A 24,322-nucleotide genomic window follows, 5' to 3' on the forward strand; every position below is an offset into this window, starting at 1 on the left:
CATCACTTTCCATTGTGAATCCCGATCTATGTAACTGTTTCTCCCACCCATCTAACACAACTTCCTTCCCGTAGTAATTGTGGAGATGCAGAGGTATTCTCGGTCTCTAGTAGCAACAATAAACACACACTAACATTCCCTTTCCCAACTGACTGTAAGTCCTAATGGCCGGCGCCATTATTGATCACCATTTGCGAGCTGCTGAAACGTGCACTTCTAGAATAGATGGTAAATCCCAACCACTATTCAGTTGGATCGTAGTGCAATTTGCACCAGTTCTGATCAATCACGGAGTAGCAACCATTGTTTGGAATATGAGTCATGTTCGGGATTTGAGTCAAAACGGTATACCTATTAATGTGGGGCAGAGTGTATCAAACAGATTAGACATCGATTGGGATATCAGGCAGAATTAACAAATATTTGTCATAACGACAAAGAATGTACTGATAGCTTTAGTACACACTGCAAAAGACTCTAGATTTTTTATAGCATTTAAAATTATTTACATTATTTTATTAGCAGGAGAATATAGATTAAATAGATTAAATGCTGAGCTGAAATATTAAAACCCATATACTTTCTAAATCAATAATCAAAGAGATGCTGAGCTAACAACTAACTGAGGTAAAATAACAGAAATTATAACACAAGAATATTAACTTTCCTTGCTTAGGCTAAATGCCCACTTAACGTCTTTTAAACGCCGCGTGAACGCAGCTTTAAAACACGCAGGTATACATCAGCGCACACTTTCTTTATTCCTTTATGCTGAATTTAGACAAGGGAAGTAAATTAAACAAGTCGCTTGAATTGGGTCCCAAAGCCTTATCTCGTTTATGGTTGCATATGATAGTATATCGATCAAGAATACATGAAGCAATATTTTATAAATTTTGGTAATACTCTAAATCAGTATTAATGAAAGGCAACATTTCAGAACGAATGAACCATCAGAACCATTCGCGAAGTCGAAGCAAATTCTGCTCTTCCCTCCTATGGGAAATCCCATTGCTATCTGTCAGAGTTTGAGTGAAACATGGCCGCCATCTCCTCCTCTCTGTTGCTCTACTGTAAAAACCCATAAAGAACTGTCATTGTTTGTGTGAAGAATTTTGCTTCGACTTCGCGAATTGACTGTCAAAGAGTCAAGTGCCCTGCGGTGTTTTGCTAGCACTATATGCCCGATTTAGCGGAATATACGGCTTATTGGTTACTTGGGCATGTTCAACTTTTTGCAAGCCAGTTGAATTCAACTGAGTTGTTCAATTCACCGTCCTCGGCCTTTGGGTACCATGTCCAACTGGGTTCCGGTTTAATGCTTGTTTACTGATTTCAAATTATGAAGCGTATTCATCTGTTGATAAAAAACTGCAACAGTTGAGTATTGTTCACTGATACGCACTATGTTTCACTAACATATAAAAGCACAGATTTAATATTAGAATTAAATATTAGGATTTTTGTGCATTGGCTGGCTGTCTTACAGATATTTCTTAAAATCGCAAAGGCAGCCTTTGTCTTCTTGCGCCTATGTCGATCTTAGTACCGCCGTTTGACAGCATTTGGCTATCAGATATTGGAAACTTTCAATATTCTTCACAGATTGCACGGGTACTGTGAAGTGGAGTCACCGCGTTCACATCCATCGATTTGTTTTTGCTGACGTTGATGAGGTCGTTTGGTAAGGTCGTTGAGCTTATTCTACAATCTACATAGAGGCTATCCATGAATCACGTAGATCAAAATTTCACATTTTCAAGTAGATTTTAATAGAAATTTCCGCAACCCTCAAAACAATACAAAATCAAACTAAACAAAATCAAATTTAATCTTCTGTTTACGGCTGCTATAACCAGATCTCGTCAACTAGTGGAATCTTCAGTGGATTTGACTTCTTCTAGAGATGTGCGCCACCGCCGACAGTTTTTTGCGCTGCCAGTTCAAATTTGTAGAAGTCCGAAGAATTTCTAATGTAAATTGCGAAGTTTCTGAAGAAATTTCTTAGAATTTTCAGATGGATAATTCTAAAACTTCCCGTTGATACTGTAAAGAACGTCACGTGAAAATTCCGATGATTTCCTTGAAAATTTCATCCCGTCTAAATTTCGAAGAACTTTCCGTCAAAAAAAAATAAGAATCGTTCGCCGAAATTCAAAAAAATTACGAATAACAATTCAATCAAAGGTAATTGCCTATTTCCGGGGATTAAACCACCCGACTTGGACGTTAATTTACAATGTTATGAAAACTCATATGTGGATATGTACGTTATGTGGAAGATATTAATTTGGAAAATGTATTGGAGGTAACCACTTTCTCTTCGATGGGACTCAGAACCCATGACCCTACAGTACGCTAGACTGGTGCTTTAACCAACTAAGCTACGAAGGACCTCCGTCGGCCTTCGCAACCTAGCGGCTACTGAACGAGCTCGAGATTCCCAAATTGGACGCATAGTCAAATCACTCGCAATCCATTTCTCAAGCCAATACTTCCACATGTGTATTGTACACGTCCACATTAGAGGAGCGTGAGTATTTAGAATGTCTGGCGGCTATACACTAGACTGGCCAAGGAAACAAAAAGTTGTCTAATTCCTTGGGGCACCCCCCAGGATTGTGTCTTTGGGTGAGAAAATCAATCTCTGAAAATTTCAGCTCAATCGCTTGTTGCATAAGCTGGCGCATTTAAGTTGAAGTTTGTATGGGGATTTCAGCCAAAATGTGTTGGAAAATACACCTCGGTCACTCATTGTATCTGGAAATCTGTGCTGTTTGCTCGATTGAGCTCAGAATTGCAAAACGGCAGTTGGTATGCTACAGAACAATTTCACAGAACATTGTATGATGATTAAATGAACTTTTAAATGGGTTTCGGCTGATGCGATTCGATCAAAAAACCCAAAAATACACAAATCAGCTCCTAATAAATCAGCCGAAAATTATATAAAAGTTTATTTAATCATCATGCAATGTTCTGTGAAATTGTTCTGTAGCATACCAACTGCCGCTTTTGCAATTCTGAGGTCAATCGAGCAATCAGAACCAATTTCCGGATCGAATGAGTGACGGAGGTGTATTTTCCTATACATTTTGTCTGAAATCCCCATACAAACTTCAAATCAAATGCGCCAGCTTATGCAACAAGCGATTGAGCTGAAATTTTCAGAGATTGATTTTCTCACCCGAAGACACAATTCTGGGGGGTGCCCCGTGGAATTCGACAACATTTTTTTCTCCCCATAGTAATCTGGGCCAGTCTACTATACACATTCTTCATCAGCAACGGTACTGATCAAGTGAGGTTGTGTAAGCTATTTGCCAGTCGGTCGTCAAGCTCAGACCCGACCGCATTGCGTAGGCAAGAGCACGCAACTCAAGTTCAGTTCAATCAAAGGTAATTGCCTATTTCCGGGGATTAAACCACCCGACTTGGACGTTAATTTACAATGTTATGAAAACTCATATGTGGATATGTACGTTATGTGGAAGATATTAATTTGGAAAATGTATTGGAGGTAACCACTTTCCCTTCGATGGGACTCGAACCCATGACCCTACAGTATCATGGTAAAGTGGTTCACGTTTTGACCATGTTAAAGTGATTTTCATGCTTTAAAATGGTTAAATCACTGTTTCCCCGCAAAAGTCGTTGTTCTACAGCCACCTCAAAATTTTATCCGAATTAGCTGAAAATTTTACAGTAGGCCTATTTTAGCATAAGAATTTTCGCTTAACTTTTTAAAAGGACCTAAGTAACATTTTTTCATGAAATAATTTAAACACTGCAATCAATAGCTTTCATGTTGTTCTGTTGATTGTGCTATTCAAATTAATTCATGAAAAAAATGTTACTTAGGTCCTTTTGAAAAGTTAGGCGAGAATTGTGATTCTGGGCTGACCGGTTGAATTTTTGATACTTTTTGAAAACATGAAGAGATCTAATATGTATGTCTGAACGAACTCTGGATAAATATTTGCCATTATGACGTAGAGTAAACCTAAACATGAAAAACTTAAATTGAAAAAAAAAAAGATTTTGAAATATAGCTACCATTGTTTTGTGTTGAGCGCCTTTGTGAGCCGCGGCGTTTTTGTGGAGGTGGAGTTTCAGAATCATTCAATCTTGGCTCGCTAGTGCAGTGGCTTTTAGAATCTTGAAGTGTAGAGGGAGGTTGAGGTTTGCGACGAACCTGCGAAAGAAAAAAAATATGAAAACTTGTGCAAGCACGATATGCTGATATGTATGCTGCCTGTTCGTTCTTTTTTGGGGGATATATTTATCCCCCGGTGTCGCGAGTTTTGAATGTTTACGTTTTTACAGGAGAAATGATGCAAAACGCCCATTCTACTCAATAATGCAACATAAAGGCTCCCCCAGACCCAAGCGATTTCATCGCCGCGACGGCGACAACTAGTCGCCGCGATTCTATCGTTGGGTCGCTGCAGGCAGTGTTATATTTACGCTTCCATACCAATGGCGACAAAATCACTGTCGCCAAGCGATAGAATCGCGTCGCGTGTGTTTGGGGGAACCTTAATACAATCGTGATAAAATAGAGAAAAAATAAACGAACTATAAATTAAAAATATTTTACACTCGATTCCATGCTTTAAACTTAAGAATGTTCAAATTATTTGCTTAATTCTTCAGAATGCTACTTGCACAAGGCACTGTCTATGCCTTTATTCTTTTTATATAATTTTTACCCACGAAATTGTTTATGTTGCATTCGCAGTGCACTCGTATTGGTGATTCAGAAAAGATGTGACAAAGATGGCGTACACTGAAAAAAACTTTGTAGTAGAAATTACAATTTTGTGGTAAAATTAAGAACAGTACCGACGTTTTTCAACCGAAGGGACAAATCGCTTAATTTCATCATAAATGTAGTAAATCTGACTAATATTATTTTCAATTTTGTAATTTAGCATAGACTCAAACAAAATAGTTGATTTTACCACACATTTTTACTATATTTTCAGTAAGAATAACCATGTAAGCGGTTGAATAAACTATTTTTATCGTAATTTAGAGCATATTTTAGTTATTTTAAGACGATTGGCACTTCGGTTGAAAAACGTCGGTACTGTTCTCAATATTACCCCTAAAATGGTAGTTTCTACTATAACATTTTTCTCAGTGTAGCTTGTCATCCCCGTGATTTTTACAATACCTATTATCTCAAAATTAGGTATTGTTTCAAATTTACAGGTTCTATTTATTCTATTTAAAAATAGATTTCAAAATGACAGCCCCGAACAATTTGAATCACTGCTGATTTTACTCTAAGAGATAATCGAATTAGATTGCTTGAAAGACCGAAAATGCATGTTTTAGAATTTGTTTTTTATATGGTTCCATAGTGCTTGAAAAATAAACATCAACAGTTACCACGTGCTGGAAGAGGCGGCAAGGGCGGCAAGCTTGGTATCATTTTGGCGCGCAATATTTGATTTGATAAAATGTGACGGCTGGTACGCATGACGCCATGAATGACACCTAGCGCCACCAAACAACGTATTGCCACAGTTAGTCTTCTAACGTACTTTTATTTACACAGTTTTTTAGTTAATACAGTATACCCCCGCTAATCCGACAAATTTATGGCCAGACTATCGAAGTTACTCTCGTAAATCCGACTGTCAAATCCATAAAAATGTATCAAAACAAAATCATAGCACAAGTTTGAAAACTGACAGCATAATGTGTTTAAGTGGGTGTTTATACTTTCTAATCCGGAAAATTCCGAATTAGCGAAATCCGGACATAACGAGTCGTCGGATTTGTGAGGCCCGGATGAGCGGAGGATACTGTATTTGTTCAAACCTGGATGTCTGTTATCTGTGATATCGTATGAAATGATAAGTGACAGACTTTTCATTCTTTTTTGGACTCAATTCCTGCGACATATGCATGGTTCCAGATGGTGCCAAAACCAGGGGGGAGTAAGCCTGTCATCCACGAACAAATCAAGCCTACCTAAGATGTATTATCCGGGCCTCGCCGCTTGGGAAAGGCGGGCCACCTTGGGCCACCCCGCTTGGCAAGTGTAACATTTTTCGAACTGGAATCTTGTAAGATATTGGTTAACCTACACTATTGCTGACTAACGAAAAAAATGTGGGATTGTTTATTTACATTTGCTTCATACTACATGCAGAGGAGGCGCGATGCACCGCATATTACCCCCCTGGCCAAAACCGGCCCCTCCTGGAAAGCGTTAAGGACTTTTTTTGACCTTTCTAATGTTATTTTTTTCAATAAATTTTCTGATGCACAAGAAAGGCCGCTAGGTGGATTAATCTTCTTTTTTATTGAGGGTTTGGGTTGGAACTGACGAATTCGACAAAATGACTGTTTTCTGCGCTATCATCACGCTACGCGGTACTTACCGATCTCGGGCCAGTTATACGAGCACTTTGGGATCGCGTAGCTGGTCTCCTTCGTCTATTTCCTGGTGTTCCACTATCAGGCGTGCCCCCCTCTGATGGGGGACTCACTATGGTTTCCATACTTGCACATGCTGGTGCCGATATTGATGAGCTGCGTTTTTTGTACGGTGGACGCTTGTTCGGTGGGATATCGTCTGCCATTGGCATAAACTACGAGTTTGGTAATATCGTCACTTTGTTGTTAGATACAAAAAAGTCCTTGATTCCAACTTCCAGCTTTTGTAAATCTAGAACAAAGATGATTAGTATTAGAACATAGATTAATAGGTTTATGCTCAGAAATAAAAGCTAGGATTAATTTCTTTTAATTCAATTGAGCAGTGTGTGTGTGTGTGTGTGTGTGTTTTTTTTCTTTTTTTATGTAGGGATGATAGCAAATCTCCAAACAGACACCTTAAAATTCAGGGTGTGGGGATGGCAGAAGGCCGACCCACTAAAGCCACCCAAGTAACAGAAGGTTGCTTGGGTTACCCTCTTTTCTAATGACCTGATCCCCATGGAACTACCTTCCAGTATTACTTCTGGAGGATAGGCAGTACTTAGCGTACTCCTCCTCCCGTCTGTGCATTGCGGACAGGCGAGGGAAGCCGCATGTCCGAACCTATCCCTAGTAGCACAGTTCAGATAGATTTGGTTACAGCAACTCCAATGTGACTAGATTTAGTCGCATATGAGCCACAGCGACTGATATGCAACAAGTGTGCTACTCGGGATGCAAATATCACCTAATGCATCCGTGGCCTGTTAAGAATTGGGTCAAGCCAAAGTTTAGCTCTTCATGAGGTTTGCTAATCCACACAGACACACTTGGGACTAGGTGATGGGTCCACCTTCCCTTAGCCGAGTTGTCCCTCTCCCTCTGGCATTTTGCTACAGTTGCTGCTTTAGTATTCCTGCGAGCATTATCGGTGCCCTTGAGGGGTAACACTCCCCCTCTTCCTCCACCACCAGTTTGATAGGCATCATGCCCGCGAGTACACATGCCGCCTCGCGAGATACGGTGCAATATGCGCTGATGACACTACATTAGACTATGTGTACTCTCCAGCTTTCGCACGTTGCAGTTTGCGCTCAACGCTGACACCTAGACTGGACATCCGAATCGTAGTGTTGAAACCGCCACGCTTGCCAGCAGCCTGTGCTTACTGGAGGCTGGAGCACACTCTAGAGCCGTTCGCCATCATCCTCGATAGTGCCGCTATCACCTTCACCGCGTGCTTGCAAACGTAGTCAACGTCGAGCATCAGCCACAGTTGTTTCAAAGATATCTTGGAGATGATGTCACAGCCAGCGACTCTAATTGTCGCCTCCTGCACAAATTTCCGGTTGTTTACGACTATCATCTCCGTTTTATGATGCACCAACTGTAGCTTCTTACTACGCAACCATTTCTTTACTAGACTGATCGAATAGGTTGCAGCCAATTCGACCTCTTCGAACTCTCCGTACACGATGATGGTAACGTCATCGGCGAATCCCACTAGCTTGACTCCTGGCAGGAGCTTCAACCTCAACACCCTCAGTACGGCGACAGCCTGTTTTGGATCAGTAGCTTCCCTACCGTGTCTATTAGACAGATTGGTCTGTACGCTGAGGGGTCTCCAGGTGGCCTGTCCGGTTTCGGTAGCAGGACCAAACGCTGTCTCTTCCATATATCCGCCTCTATCCGTCTTTTCCATATGCCCCGCTGCTCATCCTGTACCGGATAGCCAAATAATCACTGTGGGTTTAACCGTCGTCGACCCTCCATTGCAAATCACCGACTTAACTTGTACTGCAGAATTCCATTTCACTTATTTAGTCTACATCTAAACAGATAACACTGAATCAACAATTTGACGCTACAATACACGGTTCGAGGCCGCATCTCTCCATCCTCGAATACGCCCCACGCTCGCCAAGTCGTTCTGCACCTGGTCTGCCCATCACGCTCGCTGTGCTTCACGCCGTCTCGTACCTGCCGGATCGGAAGCGAACACCATCTTTGCAGGGTTACTGTCCGGCATTCTTGCAACATGTCCTGCCCATCGTACCCTTCCGGCTTTAGCTACCTTCTGGATACCGGGTTCGCCGTAGAGTTGGACGAGCTTGTGGTTCATTCTTCGCCGCCACACACCGTTTTCTTGCACACCACCAAATATGGTCCTAAGCACCCGTCTCTCGAATACTCCGAGTGCTTGCAAGTCCTCCTCGAGCATTTTCCATGTTTCATGTCCGTAGAGGACAACCGGTCTTATTAACGTCTTGTACATGACACATTTGGTGCGGTGGCGAATCTTTTTTGACTGCAGTTTCTTCTGGAGCCCATAGTAGGCGCGACTTCCACAGTTGATGCGCCTTCGTATTTCACGACTAACATTGTTATCAGCCGTTAGCAAGGATCCGAGGTAGACGAATTCCTCGATCACCTCGAAGGTATCCCCGTCTATCGTAACACTGCTTCCCAGGCGGGCCCTGTCGCGCTCGGTTCCGCCCACAAGCATGTACTTTGTCTTTGACGCATTCACCACCAGTCCAACTTTTGTTGCTTCACGTTTCAGGCGGGTGTACAGTTCTGCCACCTTTGCAAATGTTCGGCAATGTCCATGTCATCCGCGAAACAAATAAATTGACTGGATCTGTTGAAAATCGTACCCCGGCTGTTACACCCGGCTCTCCGCATGACACCTTCTAGCGCAATGTTGAACAACAGGCACGAAAGTCCATCACCTTGTCTTAGTCCCCGGCGCGATTCGAACGAACTGGAGTGTTCGCCCGAAATCTTCACACAGTTTTGCACACCATCCACCGTTGCTTTGATCAGTCTGGTAAGCTTCCCGTCAGCTTCTGGTAAGCTGTTCTCGTCCATAATTTTCCATAGCTCTACGTGGTCTATACTGTCGTATGCCGCCTTGAAATCAACGAACAGATGATGCGTTGGGACCTGGTATTCACCTGGCATTTTTGAAAGATTTGCCGTACAGTAAAGATCTGGTCCGTTGTCGAGCGGCCGTCAACGAAGCCGGCTTGATAACTTCCCACGAACTCGTTCACTAATGGTGACAGACGACGGAAGATGATATCACTTTGGGATATCACTTTGTAGGCGGCATTAAGGATGGTGATCGCTCGAAAGTTCTCACACTCCAGTAGATGGGGTATATAACCCCTTCCTTCCACTCCTCCGGTAGCTGTTCGGTTTCCCAGATTCTGACTATCAGTTTGTGCAGGCAAATGGCTAGCTTTCTCGGGCCCATCTTGGTGAGCTCAACTCCAATACCATCCTTGCCAGCTGCTTTATTGGTCTTTAGCTGTTGAATGGCATCCTTAACTTCCCTCAAAGTGGGGGCTGGTTGCCTTCCTCGTCCGCTGAACTGACGTAGTCATCTCCTCCGCTGCCTTGACTTTCACTGCCCGTACTCTCAGCGCCATTCAAATGTTCCTCGTAGTGCTGCTTCCACCTTTCGATCACCACACGTTCGTCCGTCAAGATGCTCCCATCCCAGCGCACATTTCGGCTCGCGGTAGGTATTTGGTAGACGTTAGGTGAAATAGCATTTCAATTTCGTGTTGTATTCTTCAATTGCCATTTGCTTACTTCTATTGTAGAATAATATTGCGTCAAGGATATGGCTTTCTGTCTCTAGGTTGATCAAAACGGCTGTATTTTAAATTGCCCGACGTTTCGGCAGGATGTATTCTGCCTTTTTCAAGAGAGAATTATCAGTCTACCGTTTTCGGTTTTGTACAATATGTCTTCAAAACGAAAAACGGTTGACTGTTAATTTTCCTCTGAAAATGCAAAATAAATTCTGCCGAAACGTCGAGTAATTCAAAATATAGCCGTTTTGATCAACCCAGAGGCTGAAAAAGCCATATCCTTGCAGCAACAATATTTCAAGTCGTTAATTAATAATAGATTGAATAATATATTGCAGTTTCATATTTGTCGCTCTCTTGTGATAACTTTTGATTCTGTACTTCATCGTTCTTCGTAAAAAATGCTCCCTGTCACTTAGCTCAGCTATAGTTCTTCTCACCGATAAAAGCCAATGAAACATCAATCAACATTCCATAACTATATACCAATATTCGAAAAAATTACACAACTCGAGCATTTTCAGTGGAATTTTTGGTTTTCCTTTTCAATATTTGTCAGAACGATTACCGTCATGCGAGGTTTCTTTTCACAAATCGAGGGCTGCTTTGGTCATTTTGGAACATGAACTATGACGTAAATGCCATGATCACCATTCGGCTGTCTTGTTGATAGTTGAAGGAACTTTCTATTTCAAATTAGATTTTTTTTTAGAAAATCAAAGATCCAAAGTAGCCCCCGGAGTCAGAAGAACGCACGACGGTAGTTATGTTTTTGAATTTCTCGTACAACTAAGTTGAACCGAAAGGCTATCATTTCACTCCGAAAACGAACTTTTTATAGAAGCCTCTGAGACCCATAGTATTATATACCAATCAACTCAGCTCGACGAGCTGAGCACATGTCTGTCTGTCCGTGTGTATGTATGTGTGTGTGTGTGTATGTGTGTGCATAAAAGCTATAAAAAACATTAGACAACTTTTCGTATAGTAATCCTTAACCGATTTTCTCACAACAAGTTTCATTCGACAGGGGACAAAGCCTTGTTGATCACTATTGAATTTTATAACGATCGGTCATTGCATTTCAAAGTTATGAAGAAAAAGGTACATCGGACCATATAAACCCCATAAAAGGTTGGTGTCTTAACTAAATGCGAGAAAGGCACCAACAATGCTAGGTGGATTAATCTGGGTTTTTTTTCGACATTTAGGCCTTTATATTTTATTAAAAAAAAAGACAGGAACATCAACATCTCAGAGCAGTGCCGACACACGTACTGAAAGGTGTAATACTCATGTGAGCAACATTGGCAAAGTTCTTTTCCGATACGTTCCAGTGCTTCTCCACGGACGAGGAACATCAGTACGCACCTTTGCCTTTTTGGACGATGGATCATCGGTGACGATGATGGAACACAGTTTGCTGAAAGAGCTTCAACTCGAAGGCGAATCGTACCCCTTGTGCTTGGAATGCACCTCAGATCATCAGCGGGAAGAAACGAATTCTGTTATGTTGGTGTTGGAGATTTCCAGAGTACACGATTCGAATACTCACTGGATTCCCAAGGTGCACACCGTTAACAGTCTTTCTCTACCACGACAATCTCTCGCGATGGAGGAGTTATCACAAAAGTATCAGCACCTGAAAGGTTTACCGACAGATTCATACTGCAACGTACAGCCACGTGTGCTCATAAGAATGGATAACTGTCGCTTGGGTCATGCACTGGATAGCAGAGAGGGACGAGACAGCGAACCAATCGCTACCAGAACCCGTCTAGGCTGGATTGTGTTCGGACCTTATTCTATAGCAGCTCGAGCAGTGACGGACTTCACAGGACACCACAGTGTCCATTTGTGCCAGTGTAGTGAGCAGAAGGATGCTGAGCTACACAAAGCCGTAAAAGCATATTTCTCGCTGGACAGCCTAGGAATAATCCGATCAAAACACTTTTATCGAAGGATGACGAGCGAGCTGAGCAGCTGTTGAAAACCCTGACCCTCTTGAAAAAGAAGCGCTACGAAACAGGTCTACTGTGGCGATACGATGATGTCCGACTTCCGGACAGCAAGTCAATGGCCATGCGGCGGCTATTATGCTTGGAGAAGCGAATGCAACGCGAACCTGAGATGGCGGAAGAGTTAAAGGAGAAGATTCGGAACTACGTTCGCAGTGGATACGCCGAGAAGCTGACGGAGAGTCAACTAGCCGAGCATTTTCCTCGTGTGTGGTACCTTCCTATTTTTCCTGTGGTGAATCCGAACAAGCCTGGAAAACTACGCATCGTATGGGATGCCGCAGCAAAGGTGGCGGGAACGTCGCTGAATTGTTTTCTACTGACTGGACCAGACCAACTCACTTCTCTTCCATCCGTACTACGTCGTTTCCGAGAATATAGTATTGCCGTCACTGGCGATATCCGCGAAATGTTTCAGCAAGTGATGGTGAACAAGATCGACCAACAATGTCAGCGTTTCCTGTGGTGTGATGGAGAGCAAGATCGAAACCCAGATGTCTACGCAATGAAAGTAATGACCTTCGGGCTATGTGGTCGCCCAGCTGCGCGCTGGAGCTGCGATTTCTGGAGCAGTTTCCGAGAGCGGCTGAGTCAATAGGAAACGAACATTACGTCGACGACATGTTATCTAGCGAGGAGACGGAAGAAGATGCTATAAAGCTGGCGAAGGACGTTCGTTTCGTTCATGCGGAGGCGGGGTTCGAAATACGTAACTTTTTATCTAATTCTAAGCGTGTGTTGCATGAATTGGAGGCAAAGTCCGGCGAGAAAAGCTTGAACTTGGCTAGCGAGCTGGGAACTGAAAAGGTTTTCGGTATGTGGTGGTGTACCGCCACCGACACGTTCACTTTCAAAGCATCTCCAAGAATCAACATGGATTTATCCAGGGTCGCCAACTAAACGTCAAATTCTAGGCACGATGATGATGATCTACGATCCTCTAGGGCTGTTGGCAAATTTCCTCATGTTCTTTGAAAATACTGCTGCAGGACGTTTTGAGCAGTCGTGATGACTGGGATAACCAGATCAAGACTGAGGAGTTCGAATAGTCTGAGACGTGGCTGCGAGTTCTTCCACAGGTGGACAACGTTAGCGTTCCAAGGTATTACCGAATGAAGACCAGCGTTGCTCAGCGGAACGTGAAACAACTTCATGTGTTCGTGGATGCCTCAGAAAACGGATTTGCGGCGGTTGCGTATCTGCGATTTGAAGAAAACGGCACAGTGGAATGCGCGCTTGTTGGCGCGAAGACACGGGTAGCTCCATTGCGGTTCGTGTCAATTCCTAAGCTAGAGCTTCAAGCGGCGGTAATCGGCGCTCGTTTGGCGCACGACGTCATGGAAACACACAAGCTGAAACCTGCACAAAGATTTTTCTGGTCGGATTCTCGCGATGTTCTCTGCTGGATCAATTCCGATCACCGAAAATACAGCCAGTTCGTTGGAGCACGCATAAGTGAAATGCTGGATCTTTCTGAGCCGAAGGAGTGGAGCTGGATTTCAATCAAATTGAATGTCGCTGATGACGCTACGAAGTGGCAAAAGTTACCGGATTTGTCACCTACAAGCCGATGGTTCTGTGGCCCGGATTTTCTGTGGAAGACGAGAGAACTGTGGCTAGCCCATACTTCGGACTTTGGAGAAACCATTGAAGAATTGCGTCCGCGCTTCCTCACTTCGCACAACCAGCACTATTTCAGTGGGAACATTTTTCAAGCTGGAAAAACATTCTGCGTCATGTGGCATACGTACGAAGGTTTCCGACTAATCTGTGCAAAAAACTGGCGAAGAACCCATCGTCACCGGTCCACTAACGCAGAAAGAGTTGCATGAAGCAGAACTAATGATTCTGAAGATAGTACAGGACGCCGAGTTCGCCTCGGAAATCGATCTATTGAAAGAGCCAAAGCGTTCACCATGGAGTACGAAGTTGCCAAAGAGTAGCGTATTGTACAAACTTAGTCCGTTCATGGGCGGAGATGGATTGCTGCGTATGAAGGGTCGTATAGACGCCTGTGAAGTGGTAGAAGAGGATACGAAACATCCAATACTTCTACCCAAGTACCACACAGTTACGGACCTGATTATAGCCAGTGTCCATCAACGGTACTGCCATATGAATCATCAGACTGCACTCAACGAAATTAGACGAAAATTCTACGTGCCTCAACTCCGCTCAACTTAGAATCGTGTGAGAACCAGATGCCAGCTTTGTAAAAATCGTCTGGCTAGGCCAGCTGCCCCAGAAATGTCCGCCCTTCCACCCGCACGGTTGAAAGCTTTTTGCCGCCCGTTCTCCTTCATTGGAATCGACTATTTTGGACCGATGTATGTGGTTGTTGGCCGGAAGACCGAGAAACGTTGGGGAGTGTTGATCACTTGCCACACTATACGTGCAGTTCACATCGAATTAGCCTATAGCCTCACGACAGACTCCTGTATCATCGCCATCCGTAACTTCATCGCCAGACGAGGTTCTCCTGTAGAAATTATCAGTGATCGTGGTACGAACTTCATCGGAGCCAGTCGGGAGTTAAAGTAAGCGTTGCAGCACGTAAACCAAGACAAGCTGATGGAACATTTAGTCACCAGCGACACTAAGTGGTCGTTCAATCCGCCCGCTTCGCCGCACTTTGGCGGAGCCTGGGAACGACTAGTCCAGTCCGTGAAGAAGGCCCTGAAACACACCCAACTCACGCGCACACCCACCGACGAACTACTAAGGAATATGTTGAAGGAGATAGAACTTATTGTCAACACAAGGCCGTTGACTGAACTACCGCTAGACGATGAGCACAGTCAGTCCCTAACCCCGAATCACTTTTTGCTCGGGTCGTCAGATGGTTCTAAGCCCCGATCGCGTATGACAACAGCAGCTATGCACTGAAGCATACATGTAAGATGTCGCAGGTCTATGCCAATAGATTTTGGCGGCGTTGGGTTTCCGAATATCTGCCAACTTTGACCCGAAGGACGAAATGGTTTAGTGGTGTAAAACCTTTATCGGAAGGAGACATCGTCGTTATAGTGGACGAGACTTTGCCAAGGAACTGCTGGCCGAGAGGCCGCGTGGTTCGCGCTATCCAATCCAAGGATGGACAGGTTCGTCGAGCTCTAGTAAGGACATCAACTGGACTGCTGGAGAGACCAGCTGTGAAGCTTGCGGTATTGGATGTCGGTGCAACTACAAGTACGTCGAACCAGTGACTTCGAGTACTGGGGGGGAGTGTCGCAACAATCGTTGCGGTGCACCACACATTCAGCCGACACTCTATACGAACCTACAGTTAACCAACCTTGATGTGAGTTATCGACGCACCGCCTCGTTAGAACGTCACAGTGAAGGTGAACTTTGAAATGACAGTAAGTGAGGAGGGAAAATAGAAAGGTAGAAGAAGGAGAAAAGCAGATCAAAAAAGTTATGTACCTAGTGTGCTCTAGCGAATTTGAGTGAAAAATATTTAAAAAATTTGAGGGCACCTTTCTAATTTTATCAAAGCAAGTTCTTGAATCAATTTCCCCCGAATATTTTAAAAGACATTTTTTGACAGCTTTCCAAAAAAATCGATTGTGTAACAATAACAACAATAATTTAAGGACTGTCATACATCAGTAAAGTTAAATACTATATTTCTTAGAGAATCTGTGTGGAAATCGCGAATGTTTATTTATTTTTGGCTGTGATACATCGGAAATCAGAATAAGGGGTCAAGTCTCCCCTACCGAGTTTCCAATCATAGTGCTTGTTTCGTTCCCCGGTCGGTTGCCAAAAAAAGGTTCTCTTTTTCTTCTTTCTCCATTTTTCGTGGTATTACCTACATCGCGCTGGTGGGGCTGCCGTAGATATAGCTGACGCGATGCAGCGTTCCGGAAGCCGCTGGACACAGGGGGGTAATATGCGGTGCATCGCGCCTCCTCTGCATGTAGTATGAAGCAAATGTAAATAAACAATCCCACATTGTTTTCGTTAGTCAGCAATAGTGTAGGTTAACCAATATCTTACAAGATTCCGGTTCGAAAAATGTTACACTTGCCGAGCGGGGTGGCCCAAGGTGGCCCGCCTTTCCCAAGCGGCGAGGCCCGGATAATACATCTTAGGTAGGCTTGATTTGTTCGTGGATGACAGGCTTACTCCCCCCCTGGCTGGACACCAGGCAGACGCTGTTTGAGCCGCACCAGACGCTCGAGACGTCTGTACAATTCAAGTACGCAACCCTTAAGGCTGGATCACAATAGCGCGTTGCGCGTCGCGTCGCGTTGGACTTCAACGGCAGCGTTTTGTACTAAATCGCGCCATCAGCGCGTTTGACGCGTTTGCAGTCACAATACTACTTCAGCGTTGGGCTGTTTTATGATTTTTAAATGTCATAATATTGTGTAGTTCCGGGTTTTGATCGTATTTGAAGTAGTTGCGAGAATTTATTTCCAAGAAAATTGAGTAAATTGTGCAACGCGAAATGGAACGGATTGTGCGACCGGCTGCAGGCTTGACAGCTTTATATTATTTACGCGATTTTCTCATCAGAGGAAAGTCACGGCGTTGGTGGGTTCGACCTTCTAACCAGTATCGCTCCACTGAAGGATATTTTGAAACCGATTACGATCGAATGCGGCAAAGAGATCCGGATTACTTCCAGGAATCGATACGTATGAGCCCTTCCACTTTCGACCTACTGTTGAGGAAAGTTCGATCTCGGCTGGAGAAATTCTCATTTCGAAGGCCTATTTCTCCAGCATGTAGATTGTTTCTCACTCTAATGTAAGTGATCTCGAATTTCTTTAAACTATATTTTTTCAATATTTTGAAACCTTTGTCAGGTATCTTGCTCATGGTACCCCAGTCGCTATAATGGCCAGAATGTTCAAGATGGGTGAATCAACGATTCGTAATATCACGATGGAGGTGAGTGACGTCCTTTGGGAAGTTCTCGTTCGTGATTACCTACCTGTGCCGCTTGAAGAAGACTTCAGAAGGAATGCCGAAGAGTTCAAAGAGAAGTGGAAGTTTCCAAATTGCTGCGGTGCAATTGACGGGAAGCACGTCGCCATCCAATGCCCACCGAATGCCGGGTCCACTTTCTACAACTATAAAGGATATCACTCGATCGTTCTCATGGGATTATGTAACGCGAACTATGAATTTTTGATGGTGGATATTGGCGCTTTCGGTGGCAACAGTGATGGAGGTATTTTCTCCAATTGCATTTTTGGACAACTTTTGCTGCAAAATCAAGTGGGTTTGCCTGAACCTTGTGCCCTTCCCAATACCGAAGTTATGTTTCCTCATTTTATTGTGGGCGACTCTGCGTTCCCCTTGAAAAACAATTTGATGAGACCATACCCAGGTACGAATCTTCCACCGAGAAAGGAAAACTTTAATACTCGGCTCAGCATTGCAAGGAGAACCATCGAAAATACATTCGGTATCCTAGTTTCAAGATGGAGAATTATAGATAAAACAATGGATCTGCAGCCAGAAAATGCAATGAAAGTTGTCAAGGCATCGATAATTCTCCATAATTTTTGAAAAAATTGAATTCTGAGGTATATTGTCCGGAAAGGTACGTTGATCAGGTAGATGGTTCGGGCAACATAATCATCGAAGGGAATGGCGAGCTAATATCGAGCCATTACTGAATGTGAGCGCAGGCGAAGTTCAACAGGAAATAACGCAAGCAGAAATGCGATGCAGCTTCGTGACAAATTGGCCGATTATTTGATATTAAATTGAACAGCTTTTGATGAAAATAAATAATTTTTAGTCTTGAAATGAAGAGATCATTTGTTTATGAACATGAATTCCATCCAGAAAAGCTTATTCTATCACCGGTTTGAGTCTCCAGTAACCTTGTGAGCAAAGGCGTAAGGTTGCCAATCCGTGTCTTTACAAAATTATGAAAAAAAAAATTGTTTCATGTTGTCCGCGAATTCTTACAGGAATACAACCAAAAATGTCTCCAGCAATTCTACCAGAAATTATGTCCAAAGTTCCGCCGAAAGTTTCTACCTAAAATCCTTCGGAAAATAAAGAAGTAATATAAGCAAATCTATGAGAATTCTTGATAATATCTAAAGTTTTTATCTGGTTATTCCTGCAGACTTTCCACTGTTAATTTCTCTTAAAATTCGTTTTAGATTCCTTCGAGAGCTCTTCTAGAAATTTTGTTCGGGAGTTCCTCTAGTAATTCATTCAAGAATTTCTCTACGAACTATCATAGTAATTTCTCTCAAAGTGCTCTATAAGAATCTTAGCTTGAAAATTCTCTAGGAAACTTCATCAAGATTACCACCGAAAATTATTTCAGGATGTCCTTCAAGAATTCCACCAAAAATTGCTCCAGGAATTCCTTCATAAAACGCTTCATTAGAAATTCATAAGAAAGATCTTTCAGGAGATCTTCCAGAAATTCATCCGTGATTTCCTTCAAAAACTCCCAAAAGATTTTTCCAGGAATTTCTTCGGAAGTTTAATATTACAATATATTAAATATTCCTCCATGAATTCATCTGGAAATTCGAGCAGGTATGCTTTCAAAAATTTTCCAGGTTTTCATTCGAGAATATCTACATGACATTTTTCCGGGAATTTCTCCAGGAATTCCTCCGTGTATTCTTTCAGGAATTCATTAAAAAAAAATCCAGGAATTCCTTCGAAAATTTCTCCAGTAGTTTTTTTCAGGAATTCCTCCGGAGGATTTATCCAAAAAAAATTCCGAGAATTCCTGCAGCCTCAAGGAGTTGATCCGAGAATTCCTCCAGGAACTCATCCGGGAAATCATCCCGGAACTCCTCCGGGAGTTCTTCCAGGAAATTCCCCCAGGAGCTCCTCCACGAATTCCTCCGAGAGCTACTACAGAAATCCATCCAGGAGTTCCTCCAGGAATTCCTCCAAGAGTTCCTCCGGAAATTCCTCCGAGAGATTCTCCAGGAATTCCTTCGAAAATTTCTCCAGTAGTTTTTTTCAGGAATTCCTCCGGGGGATTTTGATCCGAGAATTCCTCCAGGAACTCCTCCGGGAATTTATCCCGGAACTCCTCCGGGAATTTATCCCGGAACTCCTCCGGGAGTTCCTCCAGCAAATTCCTCCGGGAGCTCCTCCACGAATTCCTCCGAGAGCTCCTACAGAAATCCATCCAGGAGTTCCACCAGGAATTCCTCCGAGAGTTCCTCCATGAATTCCTCCGGAAATTCCTCCGGGAGCTCCAATAGGAATCCCTCCGGGAGTTGCTCCAGGAATCCCTCCGGGAGTTCCTCCAGGAATTCCTCCGGCAGTCACTCCAGGAATTTATTCGGAAGTTCCCCCAGGAATTCATTCGGGAGTTCCTCCAGGAATTCATCCGGGAGTGCCTCCAGGAATTCCTTCGGGAGTTCGACAAGGAATTCCTCCGAAAGTTGCTCCAGGAATTCCTCAGTAGTTCCTCCGGAATTTTTTACAGGAATTCCTCCAGGTATTCGTCCAGGAGTGCCTCCAGGAATTCATCCGGGAATTTCACCTGGAATTCTTCCGGAAGTTCCTCCAGCAGTTCTTCCGAAAGTCCATCTATGAATTCCTCCGGGAATTCCTCCAGGAATTCATTCGGAAATTCCTCCAGGAATTCATCCGGGAGTCCAAGAATTTCTCCGCAAGTTCCTCCAGGAATTCTTCTTGGAGTTGCTCAAGGAACTCCTCCAGGAGTTCTTTCAGGAATTCCTCCGGGAGTTTTTCCAGGAATTCTTCCGTAAGTTCCTCCAGCAATTCTTCCGAGAGTCCATCTACGAATTTCTCCGGGAATTCCTCCAGGAATTCATTCGGAAGTTCCTCCAGGAATTCATTCGGAAGCTTCCTCTGGGAATTCTTCCAGGAATTCCTCCGAGAGTTCCTCCAGGAATTTGTCCAGGAGTGCCTCCAGGAATTCATCCGGGAGTTCCTCCTCGTCAAGGAATTCCTCCGAGAGTTGCTCCAGGAATTCCTCCGGAAATTCTTCCTGGAATTCCTCCGAGAGTTCCTCCGGAAATACCTCCGAGAGTTCTTCCAAGAATTCCTCCAGGAATTCTTTCGGGAGTTTCTCTAGGAATTCATCTGGGAGTTCCTCCAGGAATTCGACCGGGAGTGTCTCCAGGAATTCCTCCGGAAATTTCACCTGGAATTCTTCCGGAAGTTCCTCCAGCAATTCTTCCGAAAGTCCATATAGGAATTCCTCCGGAAATTTCTCCAGGAATTCATTTGGAAGTTTCACCAGGAATTCATTCGGGAGTTCCTCCAGGAATTCATTTGGGAGTTCCTCCAGGAATTCCTCCGGGAGTTTGTCAAGGAATTCCTTCGGGAGTTCCTCCGGAAATACCTCCGAGAGCTCTTCCAAGAATTCCACAGCAAGTTCCTCCAGGAATTCTTCTGGGAGTTCCTCAAGGAATTCCTCCAGGAGTTCTTCCAGAAATTCCTCCTTTCACATGGAATACTTCCGGAAGTTCATCCAGCAATTCTTCCGAGAGTCCATCTAGGAATTCCTCCGGGAGTTCCTCTAGAAAGCCTTCAGGAGTTCTTCAGGAAATTCCTCCAAGAACTGCTCCGGGAATTTATCAAGTAACTTCTCTGGGAGTTTCTTCAGGAAATTCATTTTTGAATTCTTCCGTGAATGTCTCCTGAAGTTTCTTCAAGAATTCCTTTGGGAATTCTTCCAGAAATTCCTCCGGGACTTTCTCCATAAATTCTTTCGGGAGTTCCTCCAAGTATTTCTCCTCGATTTTCTCCGAGAATTCTTTCGGGAAATCCTTCGGAAATTCTTCCTACGAGAATGTCTCCAGGAATTCGTCCGGGAATGTCTCCAATAGCTCCTCCTTCGGGAATTTCTGCAAGAGTTGCTCCAGGAATTCCTCTCGGGACTTCCTCCAGAAAGTCCTTCGTGAATGTTACTATGGAATTACGTAGTTACGGGAATAAATAAGAAAATTTCTCCAGTGATTCCTTCAGAATTTCCTCCAGGAATTTTTCCATGAATTCTTTCCGGAATTCCTCCAGGAGTTCCTCAGGGAATTCTTCAGGAACTCATACGGGAATGTCTCCAGGAATTCCTCTGAGAATGTCTCCAGGAATTATTCCGGGAATGTCTCCAGGAATGTCTCCGGGAATTCCTCTGGGAATGTCCCCAGAAATTTCTCTGGGAATGTGTCCTAAAATTTCCCGGGAATGTCTCCAGGAACTCCTCCGGGAATTTCTCCAGGAATGTCTCCAGGAAATCCTCAAGGAATATCTCCAGAAATTCCTCAGGGAATGTCTCCAGGAACTCACGAATTCCTCCAGGAAATTCTCAGAGAATGTCTCCAGGAACTCACGGATGAATTCCTAGAGACATTTCCGGAGGAATTTCTGTAGACATTTCCAGAGGATTTCCTGGAGAGATTCCTGGAGAAATTCTCGCGGGAATTCCTAGAGATATTCGAGGAATTCCTAGAGACATTCCCGAAGGAATTGCTTGAGACATTCTCGGAGGATTTCCTGGAGACATTCACGGAAGAATTCTTAGAGAAACTCTTGAAAGAATTCATCAGAGGAGTTTCTAGAGCAATTCCCGTGAGAATTCTTGGAGAAATTCTCACAGGAGTGAGAAGGAAGGGAGTGGATACATTCCCGGAGGAATACCTAGAGACTCTTGGAGGAATTCCCGAAAGAATAACTGGAGGAGTTCTTGAAGGAATTCTCAGAGAAAACCCTGGAGACATTCGCGGAGCACTTCCTGGAGACATTCCCGAAGGTATATCTAGAGAAACTATGCGGAGGACTTCCTGTAGACATTCCCTGGGGAATTCCTGGAGACATTTCCTGGGGAATTCCTGGAGACATTCCTGTAGGCATTCCTAAAGGAATTTCTACAGGAACTTCCGGATGAATTCCTGCAGAATTTCCCGCAGGAATTCCTGGAGGATTTTCCGGAGGAATTCCTGGAGGAACTCCCGGAGAAATTCCTGGAGGAACTCTAGGAGAAATTTCTAGAGGAACCTTCTGAGAAATTCCTGGGGAAACTCCCGGAGGAGTTTCCTGGAAGAATCCCCTGAGGAACTCCTGGAGGAATTCCCGAAGAAATTCCTGGGGGAAATTTCGAAAGAATCACTGGAGGAATTCCCACAGTAACGCCCGTAACTCCGTAATTTCATGGTAACATTCCCGATGGAACTCCTGGAGACATTTCCCGAGGAATTCCTAGAGAAACTCCTGGAAGAATTACAGGAGGAATTTCTGGAGGAATTCTTGCAGGAATTCCTGGAGGAGCTACTAGAGGCATTCTCGGAGGAATTCCCAGGAAACCATCTTGGGGCATTCCCGTAGGAATTCCTGGAGACATTCCCGAAGCAATTTCTGGAGACCTTCCTGAATGAATTCATAGAAACATTCTCGGGAGAATTTCTGGAGATATTTCCGGAGGAATACCTAGTCACATTCCCGGAGGAATCTCTGGAGGAATTCCCGGAGGAGCTACTGGAGGAATTCCCGGTGCAATTCCTGGATACACTCGCGGAGGCCTTCCTGAAGACATTCGCGGAGGAATTCCTGGAGACATTCGCGGAGGACTTCCTGGAGACATTTCTGTAGGAATTTCTGCAGGAACTCCCAGAGAAATTCCTGGAGGAACTCCCGTAGAAATTCCTGGAGGAAGCCCCGGAAAAAAATCCTGGAGGAACTCGCAGAGGATTTTTTTCCTGGAGGATTTTCCTTAGGCATTCTCAAAGGCATTCGTGGATGAATTCCCGGAGGAATTCCTGGAGGAACTCCCGGAGCAATTGCCGCAGAGATTTTCGTAGAAATAATCCCGGAGGAATTTCTGGAGAATCTTCTAAGGATCTCCTGGAGGAATTCTCGAAGGAATTCATGGAAAAAATGCCTGAAGGAAATTCCGAACGATTCACTGGAGGAAATTTTCATTGTAATTCCCGTAACTCCGTAATTCCATAGTCACATTCCTGGAGGACCTCCTGGAGACATTCTCAGAGGAATTGTTTGAGACATTCACGGAGGAATTCCTGTAGAAACTCCTGGAGAAATTCCCGAAGGAATTTCTGGAGCGATTCCCGTAGGAATTCTTGCAGGCATTCCCGGGGAGCTACTTGAGGAATTCCAGGAGGAACCACTGGAGATATTCGCGAAGGACTTCCTGGAGACATTCACGGAGGACTTCCTGCAGATATTCTCTGAGAAATTCCTTGAGACATTCCTGTAGGAATTTCTGGAGGAATTCGTTGAGGAACTCCCGCAGGAATGTTTGGAGGAGCTCCCGGAAGAGTTCCTCGCAGAACTCCTGGAGAAACTCCCGGAGAAATTCCTGGAGGAACTCTCGGAGAAATGCCTGGAGGAACCCTCTGAGAAATTCCTGGAGAAACTCCCAGGGGAGTCTCCTGGAGCAATTCCCTGAAGAACTCCTGGAGGAATTCCCGAAGGAATTCATGGAAAAAATCCTGGAGGAAATTCCGAAAGAATCACTGGAGGAATTTCCACAGTAATTCTCGTAACTCTGTAATTTCATAGTAACATTCCCGAAAGATATCCTGGAGACATTTCCCGATGAATTCCTATTGACATTCCCACAGAAATTCCTGGAGGAATTCCCGGAGGAATTTCTGTAGGAATTCCCCGAGAAATTTCTGGAGCAATTCCCGTGGGAATTATTGGAGGAATTCTTGCCGGAATTCCTAGAGGAGCTACTGGAGGCATTCTCGGAGGAATTCCCAGGAAACCAGTTTGGAGCATTCCCGTAGGAATTCCTGGAAACATTCCCGTAGCAATTTCTGGAGACCTTCCTGAAGGAATTCATAGAAACGTTCTCGGGAGAATTTTGAGAGACATTCCCGGAGGAATCTCTGGAGGAATTCCCGAAGGAGCAAATGGAGGAATTCCCGGAGCAACTCCTGGAGACATTCGCGGAGGACTTTCTGGAAATATTCGCGGAGGACTTTCTGGAGGATTTTCTGCAGGAACTCCCGGCGGAATTCCTAGAGGATTTTCTTTAGGCATTCTCGGACGAATTCCTGAATGAATTTCCGAAGGCATTACTGGAGAAAAAAGGAGGTATTTTTGGAGGAATTCTCGGAGGCATTCCCGAAGAAATTCCCTGAGGAATTCCTGAAGGATTTTTTTTGAGGAATTCCCGTCTGAATTGCTGAAGGAATTCATGAAAAATGCTTGGAGGAAATTGCGAATCACTGGAAAAATTTCAATAGTAATTTAAAATTTCTTCAAAACAAAAAGTAAATCATATTTATCAATTATAGAGAATAAATGTAAGGTCTCCAGTTAGCCTTG

The 24,322-nt window shown here is 43.9% G+C and overlaps 2 protein-coding genes across 8 annotated transcripts in view; one reads left to right on the forward strand and one right to left on the reverse strand.

The window, feature by feature from the left end:
* Window positions 1-24,322, reverse strand: part of LOC134211754 (GTP-binding protein RAD) — a 96,142-nt gene that overhangs the window by 65,366 nt on the left and 6,454 nt on the right. For 6 of the 7 annotated variants that reach the window (XR_009979083.1, XM_062688935.1, XM_062688940.1 and 3 more), the window contains exons 2-3: window positions 6,399-6,685; window positions 4,057-4,195 (exon numbers count right to left, since the gene is read on the reverse strand). Coding sequence is in view for 6 of the 7 variants with exons in the window: in XM_062688935.1 (XP_062544919.1) it covers window positions 4,057-4,195; window positions 6,399-6,605 (346 nt within the window). In the remaining variant the exon portion in view is untranslated. Of the gene's footprint in view, window positions 1-4,056; window positions 4,196-6,398; window positions 6,686-17,000; window positions 17,448-24,322 lie in introns of those variants that run through there. The other variant, XM_062688937.1, reaches the window with a different exon arrangement.
* LOC134209583 (uncharacterized) lies at window positions 11,443-14,239 on the forward strand. Its single transcript, XM_062685580.1, has 4 exons — window positions 11,443-11,937; window positions 12,000-12,566; window positions 13,135-13,753; window positions 13,845-14,239. The coding sequence occupies exons 1-4, from the start codon at window positions 11,443-11,445 to the stop codon at window positions 14,237-14,239; spliced, it is 2,076 nt and encodes a 691-aa protein (XP_062541564.1).

This window comes from Armigeres subalbatus, chromosome 2, assembly GCF_024139115.2.
Source record: "Armigeres subalbatus isolate Guangzhou_Male chromosome 2, GZ_Asu_2, whole genome shotgun sequence".
Lineage (NCBI taxonomy): Eukaryota > Metazoa > Arthropoda > Insecta > Diptera > Culicidae > Armigeres > Armigeres subalbatus.